Source organism: Phoxinus phoxinus (genome assembly GCF_949152265.1).
Source record: "Phoxinus phoxinus genome assembly, chromosome: 2".
Taxonomy (NCBI): domain Eukaryota; kingdom Metazoa; phylum Chordata; class Actinopteri; order Cypriniformes; family Leuciscidae; genus Phoxinus; species Phoxinus phoxinus.
Window position 1 is genome coordinate 12,050,788 of NC_136877.1, and position 27,315 is coordinate 12,078,102.

At 40.2% G+C, this 27,315-nt stretch overlaps 1 protein-coding gene across 4 annotated transcripts in view; it reads left to right on the forward strand.

Annotated features, from left to right (window-relative positions):
* LOC306994415 (solute carrier family 24 member 2) overlaps window positions 1–27,315 on the forward strand; it is a 97,327-nt gene that overhangs the window by 50,112 nt on the left and 19,900 nt on the right. For 2 of the 4 annotated variants that reach the window (XM_079604900.1, XM_079604901.1), the window contains 3 exons: window positions 9,596–9,646; window positions 21,010–21,090; window positions 21,968–22,050. In XM_079604900.1, the coding sequence (XP_079461026.1) occupies window positions 9,596–9,646; window positions 21,010–21,090; window positions 21,968–22,050 (215 nt within the window). The remainder of the gene's footprint in view (window positions 1–9,595; window positions 9,647–21,009; window positions 21,091–21,967; window positions 22,051–27,315) is intronic. The other 2 variants (XM_079604902.1, XM_079604903.1) reach the window with 1 other exon arrangement.

Genomic DNA, 27,315 nt, shown 5'->3' on the forward strand with positions numbered 1-27,315 from the left:
ATTTTCATCCTGTTGGATGATGCATGCGTGTGGTGCTCACGCAGGATCCGGCCAATACTGAACCGGCGTTCTGACGTAGAACCCGGAAGCGCTGCGCTGAGTTAACTACGTGAAAATCAGCAGAAACTGACAGGGAAGAGAATAAATTGTTGAATAAAGTCATTATTATTATTTTTTTTTATGCACTTTGTTTATAAAAAAATTCTCGTCGCTTCATAACATTAAGGTTGAACCACTTTAGTCACATGGACTATTTTAACGATGTCTTGACCACTTTCAAGGCCCAGAAAGGTAGTAATGACATTGCTGATATAAAAAATATCTTAATATGTTTTCTGAAAAATGAACAAAGATCTTCCGGGTTTGGAATGACATGGGGTGAGTAATTAATGACATCAATTAAATTTTTGGGTGAACTAACCCTTTAAGGATTCCACTTACACTCAACCACGAAGACATTGACAAGGGGAGCTAGCTGCGACCACTTGGAAACAAATATCTTTGTAGGATCTCAAGACCCTAGACACTCCCGAAGGGGCCTTACGACAAAGAAGGGTTTGCAAACTGGGGAGAAAAAAACTCTTCCTGTGTTGTTCTTGAGATCGAAAGAGCTCATCCCAGGGACTGGAGGACTCAGGGGAAGGGTTCTGCTCTTCAGTCAAACCCGAGGAAAAATGGGCTCCCTAGACAGTCACGAAGGTCCCTACAACTAGGAAGGGTTCGCAAACCAAAAATTCCTGTTGGGTTGCAGATATCGCCACCACCGAGCACTGCTATTGTGCAGGCCAGCAGAGGGGGCAGATCTAAAAAATAACACCTGCCTGCACTCTCTCTGCATCTAATTCCACAGAATTAGGCCTTACACATTAGTAAGACCGGGAGGGGAAATAAATTTCATAAGACTCTCCCTTTGCTCCGCCCACCACCTCCGTGATCGAACCTGCCTGCCGCTATGGCGGCCACAAGATCCGAATAGTGGTTGTCGGTGTGCTCTTCTCATCCCTTGAGAGAGAATAAACATCAAAGGAGCTTATCACAGAAACCATATCATAAAGAGCCCACTCAACTCCCTCGAGAGCTAAACGTGCTTTGCTCAAATGCCACTCTATCACTAATCAAGAATCACGGGTAGAACTATCAAAAAACACATCACTAAGAGTACCTTCGACTCCCTCAAGAGCCGAAGACGCTCGTGCAAACACTAACAACTATACCTCAGGTAAGAACAAAGTACAAGCTTCTTACCTGTCTCTTTCAGTCAGTCTCGTGAAGGTGTCACAAAGAGTACCTTACAACGGGCGCATTCAGTTCCCAAACACATAACACATCCTTACCCAATCACATTACACACAAGTCGTGTGTCCTCAAATGTCATCTCTAATATGGAGGCACATACTTCCTGAAACGCTTAGGTGAGTGATCGTCTTCACACATACATAAACAAGCGGATCCTGAAGACAAAATAAATTGTTGACGTGCTCTACAGGTGACCTTTTATACTCTGGTCGCACTGGTAGTGACGTCATAGGCTGTCGCCGGCCAATGTTATTGCCGTGTTTAGACGTGCTTCAGACACCGGTCACGCTGGAGGCATTACCCAAAGCATCCTAGGATGCAGTGCACATCTGAAATATGCCAGTGCATGGTGCGATTGTGGCTTGTGTTTGAGTAAAATCATTTAAAATACGTTTAGCAAAAACAGTGTCAGTGAAATGTAAAATTCCTATTTGAAATGGGTCATACAGAATAAGGTATTAATATGTGCTTTCATAAGTATAAACAGCCAATATCTTAGTAAATTGCATGCTAATATCCAACTAGGCTAATTAATAGTGAGAATTGGACCCTAAACTAGTGTTACCAGACATTCCATCACTGAACTTTAATCCATAACAATCTATTTTTTTAAGTAATTTGTCAATCTGCCCGTGCTTCTATAGCTACTGTCTGCAAGATATTTATTAATTTTGGTCTAAATATGACCATTTCCAAATGAGAAAGGGACCCATTTCATAGAATATTGACACACAGACTGCAAGAGATTTGCTCAAAATTTAAAGGCCAAATCAGTAGTTGAACATTATTAGTTCCTCATCTATACTTTTAATATCATTTCAAGGTATTCAGTTCCACGTACGCATAACAGTATATTTGGGTTAATCATCTGAACGCTAGCAGTGTTGGGTATAATACATTAATTACTTAATTACTGTAATTTAATCACTTTCCCTTTAAAAAGTAAAGTAAGGGATTACTCTTCTGTAATTTAATTACAGTTTCTTATGATGTAATTGCTTAAAATACTGTATAGACTATAGATCAATTCTATATAAAACAACAATGGATTTACAATCAAAATATTACTAATAACGTTCAAATGTAGCCTATGTTTTTAAGTTAACCCTTTTCCTTTAAATATTTTGGTCAGTTCAAGGATAATGTATGCAATTTTATATTATTTCTTTGAAAGAAATAAAAGACCAGTTACATCTTCATCCTTGCGTTGTTCAACTGGTCTATTCAACTGCACTATTTTGCTTCTATAAAACTGTTAATTTAAAACATGAATATATAAATGGAAAAATGAAAAGAAAGAACCAAGAAGTGTGTTTTGAGCTTTTCGGTAAGTGAAATTTGTAGATAAAACTAATTTTCTGTTTAGCAACTAAACTAGAATTTAAAAAAGCATTAATTTATACTGCATCGTAAATACTTATATAGTCCAGGTAACTGATTGTGACACTGCAAGCTGACTGCCAAGTAGCTAGCTACAGTATATCAGGTGACTATGCCTGCCGTCATGGCAACCAGGAAACAGAAAAATAAACACTGACTCGCCTGAAGTTTCAACTGAACATTGACTTAATTATATTTGAAAGTCACAAACTTTTACAGCAGTTAATTAGGATTCATTATAACTACGTTTTATCCATTAAGTTTTTTATATCTTGAATACACATAATGTAGCGATTAACTATGTAAAAAATCCAAATGTTTTTGCCACCTCATTGAGAAGTACATTAAGAAAATGTTCTGAATATTGGACAATGAAACTGAAACACTGGCTAATACGGTATAGTGTTGGAGGTTTCACACCTATATGCGCAGCCAGGTGGCCAATATTCCTTCACTAAGAGCAGAGTGTGAAGGTTGAATTAGCAGAGCAATAGCACAGCTGTACATACAATATTGCAATCCACACAACATAATGGGCAACATATCAGAGTTCAAAAGAGGACAAATTGTTGGTGCACGTCTAACTGGCTCATCTGTGACCAGGACAGCAATTAATGTTGGCATACCACCACAAAAGGCGAACCACATCCAACGGGAGTAACTTTCAACGCAAGAGGAAGCTGTCTGAAATGGATGTCCTAACCCCAATTGAATCCAAAAAACATAAAACCACAGCTGTCCAACTAACTGCAGAATTAAATGCGCACCTCAGTTCTCCGTTTTCCACCAAAACTGCTCATCGGGAGATCCACAGAGTCAATATTCATGGTCAGGCTGCTATTGCCAAACCTTTGGTCATTTGCGCCAATGCCAAATGTTGGGCTGTGGTCAATGTGAAACATAGCCTAAACTGTTCTCTAATGAGTCCACCTTCACCTTCACGAGTTACAGTATGAAGAAGCCTCATAGAGTCTTAACTCCCGGACGGTTGCGTGCCCAGAGTGAAGCATGGGGTGGATCAGTGATAGTTTGGGATGCAATATCATGTCATTCCCTACTGAGCTTGATGGGAGCATCACTACCAAGAACTACTGAACCATTCTGGAGGACCATAAGCACCTAATGGTTCAAACATCGTACCCTGAAGGGAGTGCTGTGTATCAGCATGATAATGAACAAATAAATACACACAAGACTTGTGACAGAATGGTTTGATGAACATGAAAGTGAAGTTGAACATCTCCCATTGCCACAGTCACCAGATTTAAATATGTTTGAGCCACTTTGGGGAATTTTGGAGGAGCAAGTCAGAAAATGTTTTCCTCCACCAGCATCACATAGCCACATGCCACTGTTCTGGAAGAAGAATCGCTCAATAACCTTTGGTCACTGTGAAGGACTTGTCTCTGTCATTCCTAAAATGAATTTATGCAGCATTGACCACAAAAGGAGGCCCTACACCATTGTCACAGTCACCACCTATTTGTCTCCACTTAGTCGTCTTCCTCACTCTTGTGTTAGTTCTTGTCTACACTACAGCATCATCCTAGGGCCACACTTGCACAATTACCCGCACCTGCCAGTCATCATCATCATCATGGACTTCAGCTGTTGTCTCGTTAACATCTGTGTATTTAGTTCCCTCAGTTCAGTCAGTCCTCGTCTGTTCTACGTCGTAATTTGTGTGTGTATCCTGCCTGTATGTATCACTAGAGTTATATTTGTAAGTAAAAACTTTTGTATTGGAGCCTTCTGCCTTCCTCGTCTTCTTCTGCCTGCACACACCCTGACAGAAGAACGGACCTTTAAAAATGAACGTGGAAGACTGGATTTCTCAGAACGGTCGCCTGCTAGAAGTCTATGTGGAGGTGTACCTCGACCTTTATTAAGACGCGAGCTGGGATGAGGAGTCTCTCAAACAGCAGTTCTGGAGCGTGATGTACGATCTACTCTCCCAGATGCTGCTGTTGGGAGATGTTCACCTCTCTTTTGTCGAGTTCATCGACCGCACCTTATGGGTATGTAAGGTGCGGTCTCCCTCACTGTGGGAGTCGTCGAGAGCCCAGAGTCTCATCCTGTCAAGAGTCTCCTGTTTCTGTCACCATCCCAAGTGCTGAAGAAGTTGACTTGATTGACTTTTTTTCAGAGCCCTCTTCAACGCTGGTCCCATCCAGCCCAGAGCCTCCACCGCTGGTCCCGTCCAGCCCAGAGCCTCCACCGCTGGTCCCGTCCAGCCCAGAGCCTCCACCGCTGGTCCCGTCCAGCCCAGAGCCTCCACCGCTGGTCCCGTCCAGCCCAGAGCCTCCACCGCTGGTCCCGTCCAGCCCAGAGCCTCCACCGCTGGTCCCGTCCAGCCCAGAGCCTCCACCGCTGGTCCAGTCCAGCCCAGACCCTCCACCGCTGGTCCCGTGCAGCCCAGAGCCTCCACCGCTGGTCCCGTCCAGCCCAGAGCCTTCACCGCTGGTCCCGTCCAGCCCAGAGCCTTCACCGCTGGTCCCGTCCAGCCCAGAGCCTTCACCGCTGGTCCCGTCCAGCCCAGAGCCTTCACCGCTGGTCCCGTCCAGCCCAGAGCCTTCACCGCTGGTCCCGTCCAGCCCAGAGCCTCCACCGCTGGTCCCGTCCAGCCCAGAGCCTTCACCGCTGGTCCCGTCCAGCCCAGAGCCTCCACCGCTGGTCTCGTCCAGCCCAGAGCCTTCACCGCTGGTCCCGTCCAGCCCAGAGCCTTCACCGCTGGTCCCGTCCAGCCCAGAGCCTTCACCGCTGGTCCCGTCCAGCCCAGAGCCTTCACCGCTGGTCCCGTCCAGCCCAGAGCCTTCACCGCTGGTCCCGTCCAGCCCAGAGCCTTCACCGCTGGTCCCGTCCAGCCCAGAGCCTTCACCGCTGGTCCCGTCCAGCCCAGAGCCTTCACCGCTGGTCCCGTCCAGCCCAGAGCCTTCACCGCTGGTCCCGTCCAGCCCAGAGCCTTCACCGCTGGTCCCGTCCAGCCCAGAGCCTTCACCGCTGGTCCCGTCCAGCCCAGAGCCTTCACCGCTGGTCCCGTCCAGCCCAGAGCCTTCACCGCTGGTCCCGTCCAGCCCAGAGCCTTCACCGCTGGTCCCGTCCAGCCCAGAGCCCGCGCATCACGTCAGTCCTGCCGAGCCTGCACTTCACGTCAGTCCTGCCGAGCCTGCACTTCACCTCACTCCTGCCGAGCCTGTCACCACACCAGAGCCCGAATTCCAGAGCCTCCCTCTCCTACCTCCTCCCATCTGCCTCCTCTCTACCCTTCTTCCGCCACTGCCTTTCAGCCCCTCTGCTCCTCTCTCCATCTTCAGGGAGGAGGAGTCGCCGTGGGTCTGCCGGCCTACAGCTCCAGCCTGGTCGTGGATCCCCGGTCTCTGCCTCCGATCTCCGTGACCAGAACTCCGCCTCAGCCCAACTGTCCATTAACGTCCCCTTGGCTCTTACCTCCTTCAGCTCCTCCGTGGCCCATCAGTGCACCAGTTCCGCCAGGCTCCCTCGTCCCCCCGGATCCACCTTGGTTGCTCGTCCACCTTCCCTCACCTATGTACTGCACTCCTTTGGCTACGCCTTGTCCCTTTGTTCCCCCGGCTCAGTTGGACTCCTTACTCCCTTCAGTTCCTCCTTGGTCCACACTCCCTCAGTCTTCACCATGCCCTTCTGTGTCCCCGCCTGCACCTCAGTCGCCAGAGCCGGCTGCCCCGCCATGTCCCGCTGGATCTTCGGCGTCGCCTCTCCAGCTCCACCCTGGTCTCCTCCCCCACTAGCTCGGCCCCCTGGTGTCGTCACCCCTACCTTCACCTACCTTCTCCTGAACCTCCTCCCTCCGCAGTTGGCCAATCTACGGCGTGAGGACGCGCCTACCGGGAGAGGGGAGTACTGTCACAGTCACCACCTAGTTGTCACCACCTAGTCGTCTTCCTCACTGTCTTGTGTTATTGTCTACACTACAGTTCCCAGCATCCTCCTTGGCCCACACCTGCACCTCCTTCACAATTACCCGCACCTGCCAGTCATCATCGTCATCATGGACTTCAGCTGTTGTCTCGTTATCATCTGTGTATTTAAATCCCTCAGTTCAGTCAGTCCTCGTCCGTTCTACGTCGTAATTTGTGTGTATCCTGCCTGTATGTATCGCTAGAGTTATATTTGTAAGTAAACACTTTTGAATTGGAGCCTTCTGCCTTGTCTTCTTCTGCCTGCACACACCCTGATAACCATATACGTATAAATGATTGTGGTCTAGAACCAGGTGTCAGGTTTGGGTTTTATTGTCCAACATTGTCCCTGCGACAAATACAATTTTTTATAGTTTTTTTTCTTACACAAAAAACACAAGCCAGTGGGTCACTTGCAGCATCACAAACAAGCTTGGCAAAACTACAGCTGTTTTTTAAATAAAGCGACATATCGTGATTGTGTTCATAATATATTTGTTTCGGTGGCTTAATGTGACGAGTATTCCTTATGTGTGCCGGCACATGTAGTTTGGGAGTATTACACACACACACCAGCCAAATGAATTGATTAATTGCATAAGTTCATTAATTGATATTGAACACATTATAAATGACTACTGCCAGATTTTCCACATGCACACGTAATTCATCCCTCTTCATCACACACAGACTGAGCACTGCCACATCTCTCACAACCTTTCACGCTCTTCAGAAATGACAAACCGTATATGCAGTGGTTTTGTCTGTGTGTGCATGTGGTTTTTTTACTGTCTGACCTCTTGCACAGCAGTTTGCATTGATTATTGAGCTCGACCCCCATGCCGGACCAACAGTTTCTCTATTTTTGGAATGATCTGTCTGCTCCGTCAAACGGACACGTATGCATTCATAAAGACGCTGTTATCTGTCATACTGCCCTTCCACCTGATTGCACACGAACATGCACAGACATTCACCCATGCCAATAACAGTCTGATAGGTTATTTTACGTGACCTTTATTATGTAACATGAGCACACGCACACACTTGCATGCAGTCACACACCCTTTCCCAGCCGAATCGATGTTAAAAGCTTTGTGCCGCTGGGATGACCGGTCAACAGCTGCAGAGGTCATTCTGCAAGGTCGCAGACTCATTACTTAACGAAAACATGTTTACATCATCTGTGAAGATCTTACAGATAGGTTACAAAATTTTGAAAGTCACCATGAAATCAAGTCACCATGAAATCAAAATTAGGCAAGACAAGTTTATTATAGCACATTTCATACACTATGGTTATTCAAAGTACACTTGGAAAAAAAATTGTTAGCCTTACTGTTATAAGCTAGTGTTCTCCAAAACTGACACTATTCGTGTTTAGAAGATATAAGCATTCAAAACTTACAGTCTCTCACTTTTGCCAATATGGATCAATGATTTTGACATCACGCTACACTTAAGCTTCTCATCAGATTTTCTGTCCAATCAAATGCTCTCTAGAATCTGAAGCGTCCCGCCCCCTACAGCATAAATAGACCCTAAAGTTGCGGCTAAAATCAGTGCACTTGTTTACACATTTACCATTTTCTAAATGGTGAATAGCACATAGTGCACTTTATAGGGGTTAGGGAAATTTTCAGACAGTGTACTGTAAATATACTTTCCATTGGGATTAAATTAAGTCTGGTTTCATGTTAGTGTAACACAAACCGCCGCAGCGCACACAAAATCTGCTCCCGCCCAGAGACAAGATAACACAGAGCGGATCATATGCACGAGTCGGAGCAGGCCACAAAAGTTGAACTTGTTCCTAATTCTTGTTTGATTTTGGACTCATATATATGCCCGAAATGGCTAATGGCATCACGACACAATGGTTTGAGACTGAACACTGCAAGTAACAGTAAAATGAAAATCAAATCGTTGCAAATGAAAATAACCTTTGCTTAGGTTAAGCATAGCAAATACATAGTTTTAGTATTGCTGTCTCAAATAGCCATACTTAAGTCAAGTCAAGTTTATTTATATAGGGCTTTTTACAACAGATTGTCTCAAAGCAGCTTCACTGTGATAACATGAAAATAATACAACAAAGTTTGTTTCTAGAAGAAAATTGCATCATCATCCACCTTAAGTAAGGCAATATTAAATGTCTCCAACCAAGCAAGCCAAAGCCAAGGCAACATTTTTGTCTCTTTGTAAGTCTGGACTACCGGTAGTTTGCAGCTTATTATTAACTTAGACAGGAAGGATGAGTCTGAAATAAAGTTTACCTCAATAATAGACTGCATGGACAAAAAACGTTTGGATGCGTAATATGAAATCATGCTCATGGATATCAACTTTCCTTGCTATTGTGTACATTCAAAAGTTTGAGGTCAGTAAAATTTATTTAATAAAAAGTACTTTTGTCCAGCAAGGATGCATTAAATTAATCAAATGAGATGTTAAAAAAAGGTTTCAATTTCAAACTGTTCTTTTGAACTTTCTATTCATCAAACAATCCTGAAAGTTCCCAAAAAACATGAAGCAGCACAACTGTTTTCAACATTGATAATAATATGAAATGTTTCTTGAGTATCAAATCAGCAAATTAGAATGATTTTAGTGTAGCTAAAGCAAATCTCTAAACATCATTCAAAGGCATGATTATACTAACTACTACATTTAAAAATAAAAAAACTAATAAAACTCAAAAAGAAAAATTCCCAGCAGACTTATAAAAACATATGCAACTTGGCTCCCGCAGCAATCAGAGAATCTGATTAAACTTGTAATTTTTCTTTTCTTTTCGTTCAGTTTTTTGCACTTATGCCTGTGAGATCAACATAGAGACAGATTTTGTTTTTAGCCACCTTACCTCCTCATTCTCACTGACACTTATATTAATGTGTGTGTGTGTGTGTGCGTGTGTATGTGCTCGTCCACATGTGCAAGCGTGTATTTCCTTACCCTTGTCTCTGTCTGTGATATTGTAGAGCTGGGGACTTATGGCAAGCTAAAATATTATCACTCAATGACCGAGGAAGGTAAGAATCTTTCTGTCAACCCTAATTTTTCCTCTCTTTCTGCTTCACCTCTCTACCCATGATGCTATTTGTTCATATGAGTGTGAGAGAGAGTTTTTTTTTTACTTTCATGACACTGTAGCCGAGATTTCACTAACATAAGTGCAAATCGTGGTTTCCATTCTTAATTTAGTATAATTTAAAATGTTCATGGTTATTTAAAGATTGTTTTGTTTGAAACGGATTTATTTTTGTAATATAAATGCATGACAAAATGTGCAGGTAAACATGATCAGAAAGTAAAACATGTAGAGTTATATATATTAACCCTGTCAAATCAAAACATTTTATTGAACAGTTTATTGAACCATTAGACAAAATCTAAAAAGTTTTTTTGCAAGATTATGTGTTTTTGTCGAGTATCATATTTGATACATATGGCTTTTATGGCTCATCATCAAGGCCTTTTGCAGCGCAAGCGCCAATCTGAATGGTGTCTAACGTGCCGTCTTTCTGTGCAAAAGCTGGTGTAAGCATGGCAGGACAGAGTCGTGCCCTCTGTCAGCGCAGACCGCCAAGCTACCCGGTCTTCTGCAAGGTGATGCCATTGGTCAGGATTGATGTTAAAGACATTCATGTCCCGCTTGACGACATCCTTAAAGCGAAGCTTGGGTCGGCCACGAGGGCGGTGTCCCACAGCTAACTCCCCGTGGAAGAGACTTTTGGAGATTCATCTGGCATACTACATGGCCAATCCATCTGAGACGCCTCATCCGGAACGCGGTGTACATGTCACTGATATAGTGAGCTTCAGCACGGTGGTGTTCGGTATGACAGGCCAAGGATCTGTCGTAGGCAACGGAAGAGAAATGCATTAAGCTTGTGCTCCTCCCGCTGGTATGTAGGCCACGTTTCACTTCCATATAGCTGGACGGAGAGCACACATGACTCATATAAGCGCACCTTTACTTTGAGAGAAAGGTAGCTGTTCCAGACGCGAGACTGAAGCTGCCCAATGGTTGTTAAGGCACGACCGATCCTGGTATTCAGTTCAGCATCAAGCTGTTGTTTGCTGTCAAGATTGAGCCGAGATAGATTAATTTCTCGACAACCGACAGCACTGTGCCATTGATGGTGACATGAGGGGAGGCAGGAACGTTCTGAGCCATCACCACTATCTTCCTGAGGCTTATGGTAAGTCTGAACTCTGTGCAGGCAGCAGCAAAATAATTGCACATCTCCTGAATTTCTTGTTCAGTGTGAGCCACGAAGGCAGCGTCGTCTACGTAGAGCAACTTGCGCACAAGGACGCACTTCACCCTGGTTCTGGCCCTCAGACGAGCCAAGCTGAAGAAGTTGCCATCATACCTGGTGTGCGGCAGAACCCCAACCGGATCAGGAAACGCCCGTCACAGCACAGCCGAGAAATATATGCCAAACAAGGTGGGAGCGAAGACACACCCTTGCTTTACTCCGCAGCAGACATCAAACTCGTTTGAGCGGGCACCATTGAACTGTTGGGTTGCCCGCATCCCATCATGGAAGCCTTGGACTATTGCCAAAAGAGTTGCAGGACAACAGAGTCGCTGCAAAACGTGGAAGAGACCAGAGCGACTCACATAATCGAAAGTCTTAGTCAGATCGACAAACACCATGTACAATGGGGGTTGCTGTTCCATATAGTATGATAAACTGAGAATAGGGTGCTCAAACTCGAGGAGGAAAAAAAGCAAAAATAATTCATTGGCCCAAACTGAGCAAAAATATGCAATTTGGTGCAGAAATTCTGATAGCTTATAATGTAAATCAGTAATATTTTCATAACAGTATAACAGACTACTTACATAAAATGCATATAAATATCAGTTATCACTCGATTATCTACCAATAATATGTCTATGTGAGATGATATTTTAATGCTTATGCCTAGTTTTTATTATCAAAGCTCTCTAGTTTCAAACCATAATACAAAGCAATACAATGATTGAGAGATGAACAAATAAACAAAAGTTCCTCAAAAGCCTGATGGATCATATATGATGCACACATTTGAACATGATTTTAAAAAAAGTAAAAGATGTATGGATTATCAATTAAACCTAAATTGCTTTAGTCCGGTAAATATTCATGTTGAAATATTACTAACAATACAAAAGTAAAGATTTCACAACAAAAATACACGTGAACCACAACACGAAGGTGGATGTTTTTACAATTAGATTAAAAGGCCTTTTACTTGCTAACAAACACTCTAAAGTAGCAATCAATTGATAATTTAGAGGTTTCAATTTAAAGATATTAGCATATTAATTACAATACAAGGCTTTATAGGGTTAACGACCACATTAAATTAATTTTAGAATTTTGTGGCTTTTAGTCCACGTCTTCTAGCTTTGAGGTCAAGAATTAGTTTTGAGCATGCAACTAAATGTTTACAGAACTAACATATAGCAGATATACTAATTTAAAATACATAATCTCTCTTTTTTTTTTTCAGGAAAACAGATGAAATATATCAATGATTCATCCAGTACATTCATTTCTGGCCAATCAAGTGCTCACCAGAATAAGAAGGACATTGATTAGGAACTGACTAGTCATTTTTTTAAAAATAGCTCCTTCCCAAACATCCTGTTTCAATAAATACGTCAATGCAAGAAAACTACGTTTGTTTAATTTGGGGTTTTTTAAAAATGCAACTATCAGAATAGTTGGTCGAATGTACACAAAGTTTTCCGATAAGAGAGCAGCATTACTCGTCACTGTCTGTAACTGCTCGGCAATCCATGAGAGTCAGATAACGTGCCTGGCTGCATTCAGACACGCACAGAAATAGATGCTAAGAAACGTACGTCACAGTGTTGAGACGAAGAGGAGTGAGTCATTCTATAACTAGAGTTATGCAATACCAGCAGCGCAGGGATAATGCAATAATAACAGGACCCCCCTCCCCTCTCTCTCTCTCTCTCTCTCTCGCTCTCTCTCTCTCTAATGTCTCACTAATGCAATAATGTCAGCTCTTAGACATCTGTTATGGCTGAATTGCTTAAGTCTCTTTGAGGATCCATAACATCTAAGGCAACAGAATGACAAATCACAGTGCGTGCGCGCGTGTGTGTGTTACACAGAGTTACAAAGTTCTAATTTTAGTTCCCTCCTCCGCACTAAACAGACTTTGATGTAATATTCAGCCTGGGAAGGTACATGATTCAATATTTAATCTGACTCTATTTAGAGTAACTCTACATACTCTGCTTGTATTCAGACAGAGTAACCGAACAACGATATATTATTAATGCAGATAATTTATTTTAAATTAATAAAAGGCCACTTAAGTGTACTTAAAGGGAGTACATTTTCATTACTATGTTTCTTAAAGGGATCCTATTATGCCCTTTTACTAAGTCTTGATTTTGTTTTTGGGGTGTATATATATTATTAATGAAGATAATATATTATTAAATAAATAAAAGGCCAATTAAGTGTACCTAAAGAGAGTAAGCTACATTTTTATGTAGTTTATGGCTACATAACATGTTATTTAAATGTTCCTTAAAGGGGTCCTACTTTTACGAAGTATTGATTTTGTTTTTGGGTTGTACTAGAATATGTTTTCATGCTTGATTTTCATGCTTTAATCATATTTGTCAGAAAGCTATCATAATACAAACAGTAATCGATCACAAAATCATGGATCATTTTCCTAAGGGGCGGTGAACAGCCTTCCAAAAGCAAGAGCTTATAAAAGCTAAAGTAAACACTACTTCAATAATGTAATGTTAGCTAGCAGGCTAGCGGAGGCAAAGCTTTGCCCTTTGTTCACATCATAGCTATAGCAACTACATAAAGCTTATAATTGGAACTGTTAATAAAAAACACAACTACAAATGATAAGACATACTTACAAGTTGTCATAAACAACAAATTGTCCCGACAAAATGGAAATGGCTACATTTTTCAGGAGAATATTTTGTGCGTATAGCCTGCATTCATTGTACTCTGTCTGTCTGCTGTTCTCCATAAAATGTGAAAAACAGAAAAACATTGAGGATAGAATGTTCAGGAACAGTGAAATACACATTTTAACCTCTCTAAGTAGGGTTGGGTATCATTTGTTTGTTTTTTTGATACCGGTGCCAAATCGATACTTTTAAAACGGTACCGGTGCCCAAACGGTGCCTGAACCGATACTTAAAAAAAATTATAATAATAATGTAAGAGCCTCAAAACGATGGTGAATGACATTAAAGAACGCTTTTTTTTATGACATTTTTTTTTTAAATTAATTGTACAATACATAATTTTTTTACAGGATACTTAAATATATTTAAATAAGTAGCCGAAATAAAAAAACACAACACATTTACATAACAAATTCACAATAAAACCTAAGCCACCTAACCCAACTACAATAATTTAACACTAAATAACACTACAACACAGTTACAGTATTAATAACAGCTAAGTAGTCTGTATTCTTTGTTTAATACAAACCAGCTTTAAATTTCAGCAATTATTTTGCAGAAAAATTACCACATTTTTGCCTTCTCTGGCAAAATACAGCACCTCTCCTGACTTTTTGCATGTCCTGCACAAGGTGAGCGTTATTTTAGAACGCATGACCTTAAATGCCGTGACGCGAAACCCCTCATGGAAGAAGAATGCCGTCGTGTTTACAACTGTGGCATTGCCTCCGGAAACCGGGTGGCCGTACACATTATCGTTAACAGGAACTGGTTACCCGGTTTTGTTTTAAGTAATGGGCCGACACAATCGATAATTACATGTTCGAAAGGTTCTCCAATCACCGGAATAGGACAGAGCGGAGCCGGGGGAATTACTTGATTAGGTTTCTCCATGCACTGGCAAATATGACAGGTGCGACAAAATTTCACAACATCCCTCTTTAACCCAGGCCAAAAGACATGTTTAAGAATCCTATTATATGTCTTTGTAATAGCTAGATGACCTGACAACACTTGATCGTGCACTAAACAGTAATACGTGCTGACGGTAACAAGAGGGAATAACGGTCTGGTACACAACATTCTAATCACCATCTTTTTCAGTATTTGGACACCATTTGCGCATCAACAAATCATCCTCCACAAAATAAATCACTTTCTCCTCACTGATTTTGTCTGGAGAGACAACTGAAGTAAAGCATTTGACCAAAGACTCAACCTCTTTTTGCGCAGCAATAATCTGTTTACGAGACATAGGCAAATTCAAAGTATTTCTGTCTAACCTCAAAATTTCTAAATTGTATGTGTCCTTTAGGAGGGCTGATATTTTGATATTTTCAAGTGGTTGTGGGAACACATTTTCAGCAAATACAGGGGCTATAAACGACTCTGATAAGTCAGCAACATTATCCACTTTCTTTGAGTGAGCTCACGTCAGAACGCACGCAGGGAAAGCATCAGGGTAGCTCACAGTTAGCTCATCACAAGAGACAAAGTTAGGCTGATCAATAACCTCAAAACACAGGCATCACTTTACCGCCAGCCAGATCATTCCCAAGAATAAAGGAAACACCTTTACTGGGGAGAGAGGGGCGAACACCGACCGGCACAAAGCCGGTTACTAGGTCACTCTTTCAATGTACTCGATGTAACAGTGCCTTTACAAAACCCATTTCAATACCCTGAACTGAAATACTAGAGCCCTAAAATGACTGTTCAGACAAAGGTAAAGCATTTTCGACCATAAATGAGCCAATGATGAGCCAGCGGCGCCGGTATCGCGCAACATCTGAATCTCATGCTGATCTTCAGTTTTACCGGTCAACGAAACAAATCCCTTAAGCAAGAATGGACTATAGCTAGAATCAACACAGCCCACACCAGACAAAATATCAGTATTCTCAAGAACCGAATTAACAAACCCCACACTTTTAGACGACTGTTGCTGGTGTTTACGCTTCAGCGTGAGACAGTCTGTGATTACATGCCCTTGCTTATGACAGTAAATACATTCCCTACCTCTTTAGGTCTCGGAGAAGTAGACTTCACACGAGAAGGCTGAGTCTGAACAGACTGAACTGTAGAATTGCTCTCTGTAGAACGTGCTGAGCTGAACACCGTTTTGTGTCTAAGCACAAATTCATCTGAAAACACAGCTGCTTGCGACAAATAATTTACTTTCTGTTTGTTCAAGTATACAACATCATGTTCTGGCAAACAATCTTTAAATTCTTCCAGCAAAATTAATTCTCTTAACGAATAAAAATCAGTCAGCTTACTCGCGTTACACCATTTATCGAAAAGATTATCTTTTTCTCGAGCAAACTCAACAAAAGTCTGACAGGGGAGCTTTTTGTGATTTCTAAACCGTTGTCGGTATGCTTCAGGTACCAGCTCATAGGCACGGAGAATGGCAGATTTACCCGTGTCATATTTTAAGCTTTCTTCTAAGGACAGCGTCAAACAGCGAACAAACCTCCTGAGCCTTGCCAATCAGAAACACTGAAGTAAAAGGGACCACAGATCTTTAGGCCAACGGAGGAAAGATGCGATACGCTCGAATGCGCTAAAATACTTATCTACCTTTGTTTCCCTAAATGGAGGCACTAAAGCAATATGCTTGCTAACATCGAAGGTTGAGGATGGATCTACCATCGGAGCCGCCACGAAAGCCTCAGCACGGGTGGGCCGCACAGCCAATCCAGGGGGCACTTTCAGTGCCTCTAGCTTAAGCTGTCGCAGCTTCACCTCCTTCTCGGTTTCAACCTCAAGCTTGCGCATTTCGAGCTTCTGGTCCAACTCAGCCTGACGTGCCTGAGCCCTTTCCTGTGCCTCATACTGTAAGCGGGCCAGGCGGACTTTCAAGCGTCCGTCCCCAGATCCAATAGAAGCAGGGGAATACGGATCAAAAGGCAGCAAGACGGCATTGGTATCGGCCTTTGCGTCAACCTCTTGTTCTTCATCCGACATCCCATCACTAGAAGCCTGTGCGCAAGCACCAGGTGGCCCAGTCTCTCCAGCTTTAACGCCAGGCATCGGAAAAATATTTAACTCAACCAACCTTTCTAATATAACGCTCTTAATATTTTTCTTAAGAGCTTGCCTCACCACAGAAATGTTATAGTGGTCTGCAATCTTCAGTTAATCATCTTTTCTGCAACTATCAAACTGCTCAATGGATGGATGATCAATAAACGACTGTAAATCAAACTAGACCATGTTTACTAACGTTCCGAGGTAACCCCAAGTCAGCACAATACCACGCATTACCCTGCAAAACGGCGTCTAGCACAAGTAGCTTTGACACCAGCACAAACAATATTCTTTTCAATGTCTTGGGATGGGTGTTTTTAATCCTGGACGAGCCCCCAATTGTTACGACCCCCGAGATAGTCTAGGGGTACAGGGGTCTAACATTTAAAATTGACATTTAAAAAGAAATGCATACGAGTGATGTGCTGTACAAAGAACCACAAGTCCATAGGAATACCGTGCAATAAGCTGATACATTTATTCAGTACAAAAAGATTATATAGGTAAGAGTGAAGAAAAAACACCCGCAGAGAATATGTACAGTGGTTATTTAGGCTACATTATTTTGTAGGATTAACAATACTACAAGGAGGAAGATGGGATGCGGGCGGCGCCAAAGAAAAGAAAATAACAAAACCAAACAAAGTCTAGACTTTTAAATAACCTCTAAACCTAAGAAAATTAAGAAAGAAAAGAAAAAAGTCTTCAGCGTCCATGAGCGTCCTAAGTGATCTTCACTGACGACTCCAAAACCAAAAGTACATGGGGTGGCACTCGCCCGTAACCTAATGTTAACACGAATCAAAACCCTAGGCCTATGTGTTGCAGTGTATGTCACGTGACATTCTTACCTGTCCGCCTCTTCCAGGCCTAGTAACATACAGTATGAACACTGTGCAAACTATGTTACTTATAAAGGGGAAGAAACGAATACAAGAATGGCTTTAAACATACACTCAAGTCAAGCAACACAAACAAAAGGGTTTACAACAATAAACAGCTGAATAATGTGGGAAAATAACAGACATCGACAAAAAGCAGCGTGTCAAGAGAGAGTTCTGGCGTGCTCTTTTATCTGAGGAGGTCTTTTCCCATTGGCGATAGATAGCATGGATGACGTCAGCGGCTGATGAAGATTGACAAACTACTGGACCAATTACAGGTATCGAAGAACGTGAAAGTAAACAAGAAAAGTGGGGAGAGAAACAAAGAAAAACATGCACACGCAACACAAGGACGTAACAGCGCTCATCAAGATTAGATGTACGCCGGTCTGTTGTAGTGACATCGACTTTTCACACTAAACATGACGCGGAACAAAAGGAACTTTGATTGATTGCCTGCTTGTGTATTTTAAAAACTATAAATGTATTGTTTTGCTAGTACTTATGAGTGTTTACATGTCTGAAACCTGAAATAAACTTTATGTGGTTGAAAACACTGAATAGTTGTGATATATGAAAGCGCTGAGCGCGTCTCTCTCTGGCTCAGCGCAAGCCAACGCACGAATGCAGATGTGAATTTAGAAGTTGATGATCACACGATCTGAACGTTCAAATAACACCAGTGTGATCGATCGCACACGTCGAATGGTTAACTAGCGATCAGATGTGGTGATGATGCTTCTTATGTCCGTTTCAGAGAACCAGAGGGCAAATATTTCAACCGACAGTTGACGAGCTGAAGCATTTAAGTGGCACCGAAATGAGACAGCGAAATCTGCGTTTTGATTCGGTCCGTTACATACCAGTTACTTGGGTACCGGTTCCATATCTGTATCGAACCCTATCTCTAAGTTTGTCAGTCTTAGGACAAACTTTTTCCGGGGTGTAAAAAACAGCGACAACAACTCTTCCTCTTCTCTAAAGCAGCCTAACATGGCCCCATTTGTTGCGTGTTTCCGGGGGCAGGATTTATGTCAATTTTTTAGTTGGTGATGACAACAACCCGGGAAGAAGCTTGTTGAAGTCCCTACCAGCCTTTTGTTATAGTCCTTAAAAGGCGATTTCTGTTAAATAAAATATCTCCCTTTGCATTGAAGTTTGAGCGTTGTAACTTTGCAGATATTGTTTATGCTCAAACAGCAACATCACACACTAACTAAAGGAACATTTTTCAAATCATAATCATAGACCCTAAGTACAATTATAAAGTTCACTATGTAATGTCAAATGAAAGGTTTTAATTTAAAGTACATTTTAAATCATTGTTTTAATTATATTTTGTCATGCTTTAAAGAAGTACACTTATTTTAATGTATTTACTAACATACTAAAGAACATGTAAAGGACCTAACTATAATTTTAACAGTAGTGTGTTATTTGATATTACATTTAAAGTAAAAAAAAACTTCATCGTTACAAACGTGTAACTACAAATGTATTTATACATGATATACCATTTTGCATTAAAGTTTATTTCAGCAGTACATTTTAACGATATTTCAAAGACAAGAGAAGTAATTATGAAATGTCATAAAAATGTACTTAAGTCATACTTAAGTCATGAAACTAATTGCATTTAATAAAAATTTAATTTGATAAAACATTTGAATTTAATTTCAATGAACATGCAGTTAAATTCCCCAAAACATTACTTTCAGTTTGCCCACAATTATTATTCTTTCAAAGTATATTATTTCTGTAATGCATAGTTTTTATGTGTGCTAAAGCGTAATTCTTTTTCACAAGGTAATACTTGCCATGATTTTGAGAAACCCAATTAACCTCCATTGTTTAGAGAAACTGGAGACCATGCTGACTACAGAACACAAACAATACTTTAGAAAACCTTGCCCACCTCCTGCCTACATTACAAACTACTACACCACAAACAAACCTACATAGCCTAGTTAAACATAGTTCTAACAGACTTAAGCAAAGCCCTAAAATTCTAAAACCACTCCAATCCGTGTTAGTGATATGTAGGTCACGTAACATACATGTGCATGTTGATTGGGGTCACAACACTGCCTTTTGATCGAGCCAGACAGCATAGTCTCTCTATCAGCCAATCAGAGCCAATGAATCCTCAGGAAGGTCAAAGACATTTAGTGATCAGGATGTTTTCCATTAGTAAACCAACCCTTCACACATTATGTCCACACATATGCTTCAACACCAGCTTAACCACAGCAGTTTAATTCATGTAAAGAATTGGACAGGAAAGCACTGCTACTGTCTGTGTAGGATCGCCTGAGTTTTTACTTCCACATTGATGGATCCTGAAAAGGCTGTGCAACTGTATTGATGTTTTCTTCATGATTCTGGTACTGCTCTATCCACACTGCGTTATAGACTTTGCCTACAGTATAAGCAGATGTGTTTAATGTTCTTTTGGTTTGAAGGTTACATTAAAGGTCAAATTGTATTTTGACCTTTTTTCAAGTTACAAGAGGCTGTGCTAAATAGTGAACTGTTGAAAGGAGTTACTGTGCATGACATGTACTGGAGTCACTATATTCCCCATATACTGTCACAACATAAAAATAAGAAAATATCGCAAATTAATAAATATAAAAATATTAATAACACAATTTATCATTAAAATTATATTCTTTAACTAAATAATTTGGCAATATGCAACTAAACCATTTGGTCTCTGTGGGTGCTGCACAGTGATATCCTTTGTGAAAAAGAAGTACGGCACACCTAAAAAGTGTGAACTGAATGTAATGTTCTCAGACACTTGAGATGAATTGAATTGATCAAATGTATTATAGTTTAAATTTATACTAATTTCAAATAGCTGAACTTAAGAGTGCATTTTTGACCCACTTAAGTAGGATTAAAGTGCATCTTTATATGTATTTTCATAATTATGAAATATGGTTAAAGTCTACTACCGAATATAATGCAATTTAATGTAATTTCTATTCAAACTTGTATGCCATATTTTATATATTTGAACTTCCACATTTGTAATGATTACGTTGCAATTCAGTGTATTTAAAATATATTAACTTTAAATGTAATATTGAATAACACTTAAGTATGTTAGTCAAGTACAGTATACTTTTTTAAAGCATGACAAAAGATTATTAAAACATAATGAATAACAAAATGTAAAACATTTATTATTACATTTTAAAAGTATACTTGGGTGTGTTAAGAAACATATTCATTTAAGTGCACTTATTTTTCACAAAGGATACACAAAAGGTTAACAGATGTGTCCTGTTGAATGTTACTATATAAGGTATTTTAACATGGCTGAATATGGCTAATCAGCATCCAGGACCCTATTTCACCAACTTTTTTTTAGAAATGGCATACAGTTTGTTTCATATCCAGTGAGTGAAATGAAATGAAAATGAAAATTAATGCTCACTTAGCTGGGAAATTTGTTATTCCAAATCACTCACTCTCTTTCTGGACTATTTTTCAGGAAAATTTCGTGAGAAGGCGTCCATCCTTCACAAAATTGCCAAAAAGAAATGCCAAGTGGAAGACTCAAATGGAGTTGCTGGTAAGTGGTACAGTTGGAAAAAATAACATGCATTAATAAATTCAAGACTGGTATTCCTGGTAAATTATGTACTGAGCCTAGCTCTGTTAAATTTGCCATTGCATGTTACATCCATTGCTCAAGTGAACAAGACCCAGCTTTTTTAAACCAATTTCAAATTAGCTTCTTAAGATAACAACTGCTTGCGGACTTTATAGAAATAAAGATTCATAATATATTTAAATCCCATAATATAATTTGTGTGTTGAATACACTTCATTTCAAGTGCAAAATTATGCTAACCGTTCCATATTAGCATATTAGCATCAAAAGCAGGGCAGTTGAGAGCACGCAGCTTCTTTGATGTGACCACAGTCTGTTCAGAACATCTTTAACCCTTTCAAATCGATCTACTGCACTTTCTCCATCTTTTTTTTTTCCCCGTTTTTTTTATCTAGCCAATATGACAAAATATTTTAGACACATACATTGGCTACACAGTGCTAATCTTTGAAGTATCTTAAATAACTATATAAAATATTATGTAGGCTAAAGCTACAGAATGTGAGAGTTTGATCGGTTATGGAAATATACGGTATTGGGGATGTTCAAAATTGTAATATCCAGGCCTGGTAAATTAATCTTCTATACGCAACGCGCCTTACCAAATCTGACTTATATATACATAAGTCTGACTTATATATAAAAACAGAATGGAGGAATCAAGTTCAAATTTGACTAAATGTTTTAAAGACAGTGTTTGTAGTGTAAGGTGAAAGAACAGCGGCTAAAGACTAAAGTATCTTAGCCTTAAAATTATTTTATTTGGGGACTTTTTTGCATGTGTCATTTATTTTATTTATTTGTCTAGTTAGTACATTTCCTGTTTGTGTTATAGATAAAAATCTGCCAAACAGCTCCAGCGTCGAGGTGGACGTGACTCCACCCATGAATGGCACCGCTGGACAGGATGGCGATGCGGTGAGTTGTTGATACTAAAGTAAAACTAACGTACAGTGGTTATTATAGTAAACTAAAAATAAAACTATAAAACAAATTCTGTTAATTGAAATAGAATCAACGTTAACTGAAATAGATATTTTATTTCTACTAGTTGCTAAGAAAACATTTATTATTTTAATTTACTTTTACTTGATGTATAAAAAAAAATAACTAAACAAAAATAAATAAAAATCCTAAAATCCATGTAGACACATTTAACTCTTTTCCTGCCATCGACAAATCAGTGTTTTCATTTTTATAAGGTAGGGGATGCTGTCCATCAAACATTCCATAGCATATAAATAAATCAAAACTGCATGTATAGCATTACTGAGAAAAATTTTGTTTTTGTTCAGAATGTTGTTTTCTTTATTAAAACTTAACCACATTCATGTTAATAAAAATAATAATAAATGAATCTAGCAAAAAATATACACTGTAAATAAACATAATACATACAGTGCTATGCATAAGTTTAGACACCCATGCTAAAGTTGACTAAAAAGAGGAATAAAAAATCATTTTTTGGAAATTGAACTTAATGCCTTAATTTAAAAAAATAGGAAAAATCCAACCTTTAAGGACACCAATTTTCTTTGTGAATGAATAATGTATCGTAAATAAATAAATGTTCTTCCTTAAAATACAGGGTGCATAAGTTTGGACACCCCTATGTTAAATTCCCATAGAGGCAGGCAGATTTTTATTTTTAAAGGCCAGTTACTTCATGGATCCAGGATACTCTGCATCCTGATAAAGTTCCCTTGGCCTTTGGAATTAAAATAGCCCCACATCATCACATACCCTTCACCATACCTGGAGATTGGCATGGTTTTATTTCAGTTAGCCTAACAGCTGGTTTGATTTGCATTGAGAGATGATCTTATGGAAAGTACTCCATGCCAATCTCAACAAAAGTACAACAAAATAAAAAACTGACTAAAATAAAATGAAAACGTCAAATATGCAAATAAAAACTAATCCAACATATTAATGAAACTATAATAGTATCTCAATGACGCTAAAATAACACTGACTCGCACACACTACTGTACGCACCGTGATTTCAACACAAAAATAGGACAGAAAGTGAATCATAGCGCTGACTTTGGAAACAAGTGAAGGCCAAGTCACGGCAGGACTGGAAAAAAAAACTCACGCTTATTATGACTCAATGGAAAACACATTTGGCCGTCTCCCTCCCGCTGTACTGTCTCCTCATCTCACACACACACACACACACACACACACTGTCCTGTGTTCAGAAGATGAAGCGTTCTCATCCTCTGCCCCCTGTTGGCACGGCAACATGCCAGCAGAACAGACGGCACAGCATGCATGCAGGCTGAGAGAGACCCTCTCAATGTCACCGTGACTACCCGGTCACAAGAGAACCATCACTCATTGACTGTGTACACACACGCTATGGATCAGTGTGAGGCTGGCGTGTGTCAACAAATATAACATGGGCTTTTCTTGAAGCATTGCCATAAGCAAGTCAAGTCAAATTTATTTGTATAGGCTAGCGCTTATTACAATACTATGGAATCTTGTTTCTGGCAAGGAATAAAAAGTGTAAAAAGGAAAAATTTTCCTGCAATTACGAGTTTACAGTTTTTATCTCACAATTCTGAAAAAAAAAGTCTGGTTTTATGGTGTAAATTGATGTGTTATCTCCATTACAATATTAGTTCACAAATGTCCAGTTAAGAAAATGAGATCTGACATAGAAAGTCATTAAAAGAGTATGATATACTGTACAACAAATAAGTTCATCCTCACTGTCTTGTTTTTGTTTGTATTGCTTTGAATATGCTGTCTTTTCTGAAGGTCTAGACATATTTTTGTTGTACTGTAGAGGAGAAAGGACAAGAGGAGCCGTCGAGTCCTGCGAACCCTCGTCTCCCTGCTCATGTGGAGAATCAAACGCTTTATTGATGAAGAGAAGGATTCATTATTGATGAAGAGAAGGATTCATTCTTTTAGCATTGTTTAATGTCTGGACAAATTGTCCTGGACATTACTAAAAAAAAAGAGAACGAGGGAAAGGAGATAAGAGAGAATGAGAGAAGATCTGTCGAGTCATGTAAACCTTCGAAAATCAAATGCTACATTATTGATTTAGAGGAGGATTCTTTCATTTAGTTTTTTGTAGGTGTAAGGCTGGAAGCTTACGCTGCTATTTTGAACCGATAATCGGAACAAAAGGCAGTTGAAGGATGATGTGCATAATTCAGATATTTATCTGACTCCAATATAATTAATCTGACTCCATTAAAGTTGTTGTTATTTTTTAACCTCTTATTCTTTAAAGGTAAAGCTCTGATAGGAAAATGTACAATTTAACCTGAACGTTTAGATAATAGTTATAATCACTTTAGCTTCAACATCATCAGTGATAAAAGGAAATATTCTCAAAGCCTTTAAAGCAGGCAAAGTTATTTAAGTTACATGTTTAAATATACAGTAGAATGGAACAACATACTGTATAGAAATGTTCCACTGTTGTGCAGAAGAGGCCGTAAAAGCCTCTCTCATAGTGTGAGTTACGCACTGGTGTGCGGGAGTGGCGGGGTCAAAGCCTTTCTCCAAGGTCAACAGTTACCTTTCCTTCTTATACCCTGAGCAAAGGATTGTTAAACATGAGTGGTAAACCAACCCTGAGGAAACCAAAAGATAAGGCAAATGGGTGGTGATCAAGAGGGGGAGAAGAACATTATATATTCTCCTCAATGCATGTTTTAGCAATAGTACCTAGATTGTACATTAGGAAACTTTAATATCTCTATTAAGTTCACCACCGTTCAGTTCAGTTCAGTTTATAAGCTGTCAGATGAGACCAAACATGACATAGTTACATATTGTCAGTAGTGATGGCAGTCGGACACTTAAGCTTCGATACGTGCTTCAAACCATTAAATACAATTCCATTTGAACCACTGCTCCGAAGGTTGCTTTGGTATGGAAAAATCACGTAACACATGACGTCCGAAGCAGCAACTGCTTCATTCTCTGAATGAATCACCTGAGTGGTTCGCAGCGTCACACATGTGAACCAGTCACGTGCTGCCACTGCAACTGAATTGTAGCGCTCAAAGCATAACAACTTTAATGCACAACATTGCGTTTGGCAAGCACTCTCTCCCCAATACTCAATACACAAATTCATCAATCTTTATTGGTATAAAGATTGATATCCCATTCTTAATATACATGTGCACTGTGTGTGTGTGTGTGTGTGTGTGTGTGTGTGTGTGTGTGTGTGTGTGTGTGTGTGTGTGTGTACTTTATTTCTTCTTCTTAGGCCTTGTCCACACGAACACGGGTATTTTTATAACCGTGACTTTTTTACGCGGTTCGCCCGTTCATCCACACGGAAACGCAGTATCAGGTCACTGAAACCGAACATTTTTGAAAACCCCTGCCAGGGTGAGGATTTTCAGAAACGCCGGTTGCAGTGTTGTCGTGTAGACAGTAAAACCGGAGTTTTTGCCTTGCGACGTCAAAGTGTGCGCCGTTATCCGCTGTGTTTGACGTCAGATTGTGCGCCGCTGACGGTAGAATCCGGTTATAAAAATACCCGTGTCCGTGTGGACATGGCCTTAGTCGGGATAATTTAGATGCAGACTTGGCACTTCACCAGGCGAGGTCGCTGTTACTGAAGCTTCAAGTAATGAACCTATTTTCAAAACAATTATTCTGTGGTTCAGTGCTTCACCAAAGCTTCATTTGCCCATTAATAATTTTCAGGGATCAGCCAGGCTCCATCACCTCCCAATCACAAAGATCGCTGTCACCTGAGTATTAATCACCCGCACCTGCCCTTCATCTGCTCATCATCACAGACACATAAGCACACACCTCACTCTGGCACTTTGTCTGGTCTTGGTCATGATTAAGGACTCACCTTTCCGTCTGCACTACCTCCTATGAAGTTTATGCTACATCAATTAGTCTCCCATCATCTTCCTGGTCTCCTTTGTCTTCCCCTTTGTGCAGCCACTACTCGCCTCTCTTCCAGCATCGGTGTGTGCTTCCGCCATTTACCTCCTTGTCATCCGCGGCCTCCTCAACCATCTGCAATGGAAAGAACTGTCATTATCTCCACATTCTCATTTACCCACAATTTACCAATCTTGTTGTGAGTCTCTGTTCCGTAACACATATTAGAACACACTAGTAAATAAACAGTATGTAGTTGAAAGCATATGTCCTGTGAAGCAAATGGTACAGATGTGTCATTGAGGTGAAAACGACTCCATCTCTCCAGACAGAACAACCTGTGCCTGGAGTGTCCCAACAGTCCTCAATCAGCATTTTGAGGAAATCCCTTGCACTGGATAGGCATTAGCATACTGTGATGAAGGCTATTTTGCCACGTTTAATTCACATGTATACCTTTAAAAGGATTTCTGAAGTACTAGGGCAGGAAAGAGTTCTACCCATATTCGCTCAGCCCTAGATACTGTAGGACAATAAATAATAATTAGCCTATTAAATGTATTATTCTGAATTTTTAGCACCTGCCGAGAGCATTCAGTGTTTTTAAACCATAAGTGTCATGTAATTAATAGTGTTTATGGCAAGGGATTTAAAATTTTAAATATTCCAAATTGATTATGTGAACCCCCAAATACAATGATCCACGTGCGAAGGGACCTTTTATATTTTTTATAAATAAATAGTATACTTTATAAAAATTTAATTGTAAATGTAGTAATTAATTATTATTTAATGTACGGTATATATATATATATATACACATAAATGCATTCCATCAGTAAGAGCAGAGTGTGAAGGTTTAATTAGCAGAGCAATAGCACAAATGTATATAAAATATATAAAAACATAATGGGGTAGCCTACATATCAGTTCAAAAGAGGACAAATTGTTGGTGCGCGTTTTGCTGGCTCATCTGTGACCCGGAAAGCAAGTCTTTGTGGTGTATCAAGAGAGCTATGGTGCTGAACAAGAGTCCGGATGTGTGTAGAATGTATATTTTGTTAGGCGTTTGTTGAATTCTTCCGGATATCTGTTGGTCTGTGGGAAATTTAAATGAGGTTATAAGTAACTTGTAAAAGTTGCCGGAAAGTCAAAAAGTGTCTGTCTCACAAGGGAATGAGCAAAGATGTTTTTGAGTAGGGAACTCTTAAAGGGGTCATGAACTGAGAAATAAAAATTTCCCTGAGCTGTTGATAAGAGGTTATCATACTATGAATATCCTCAGAGCCCATCTACGGAGAG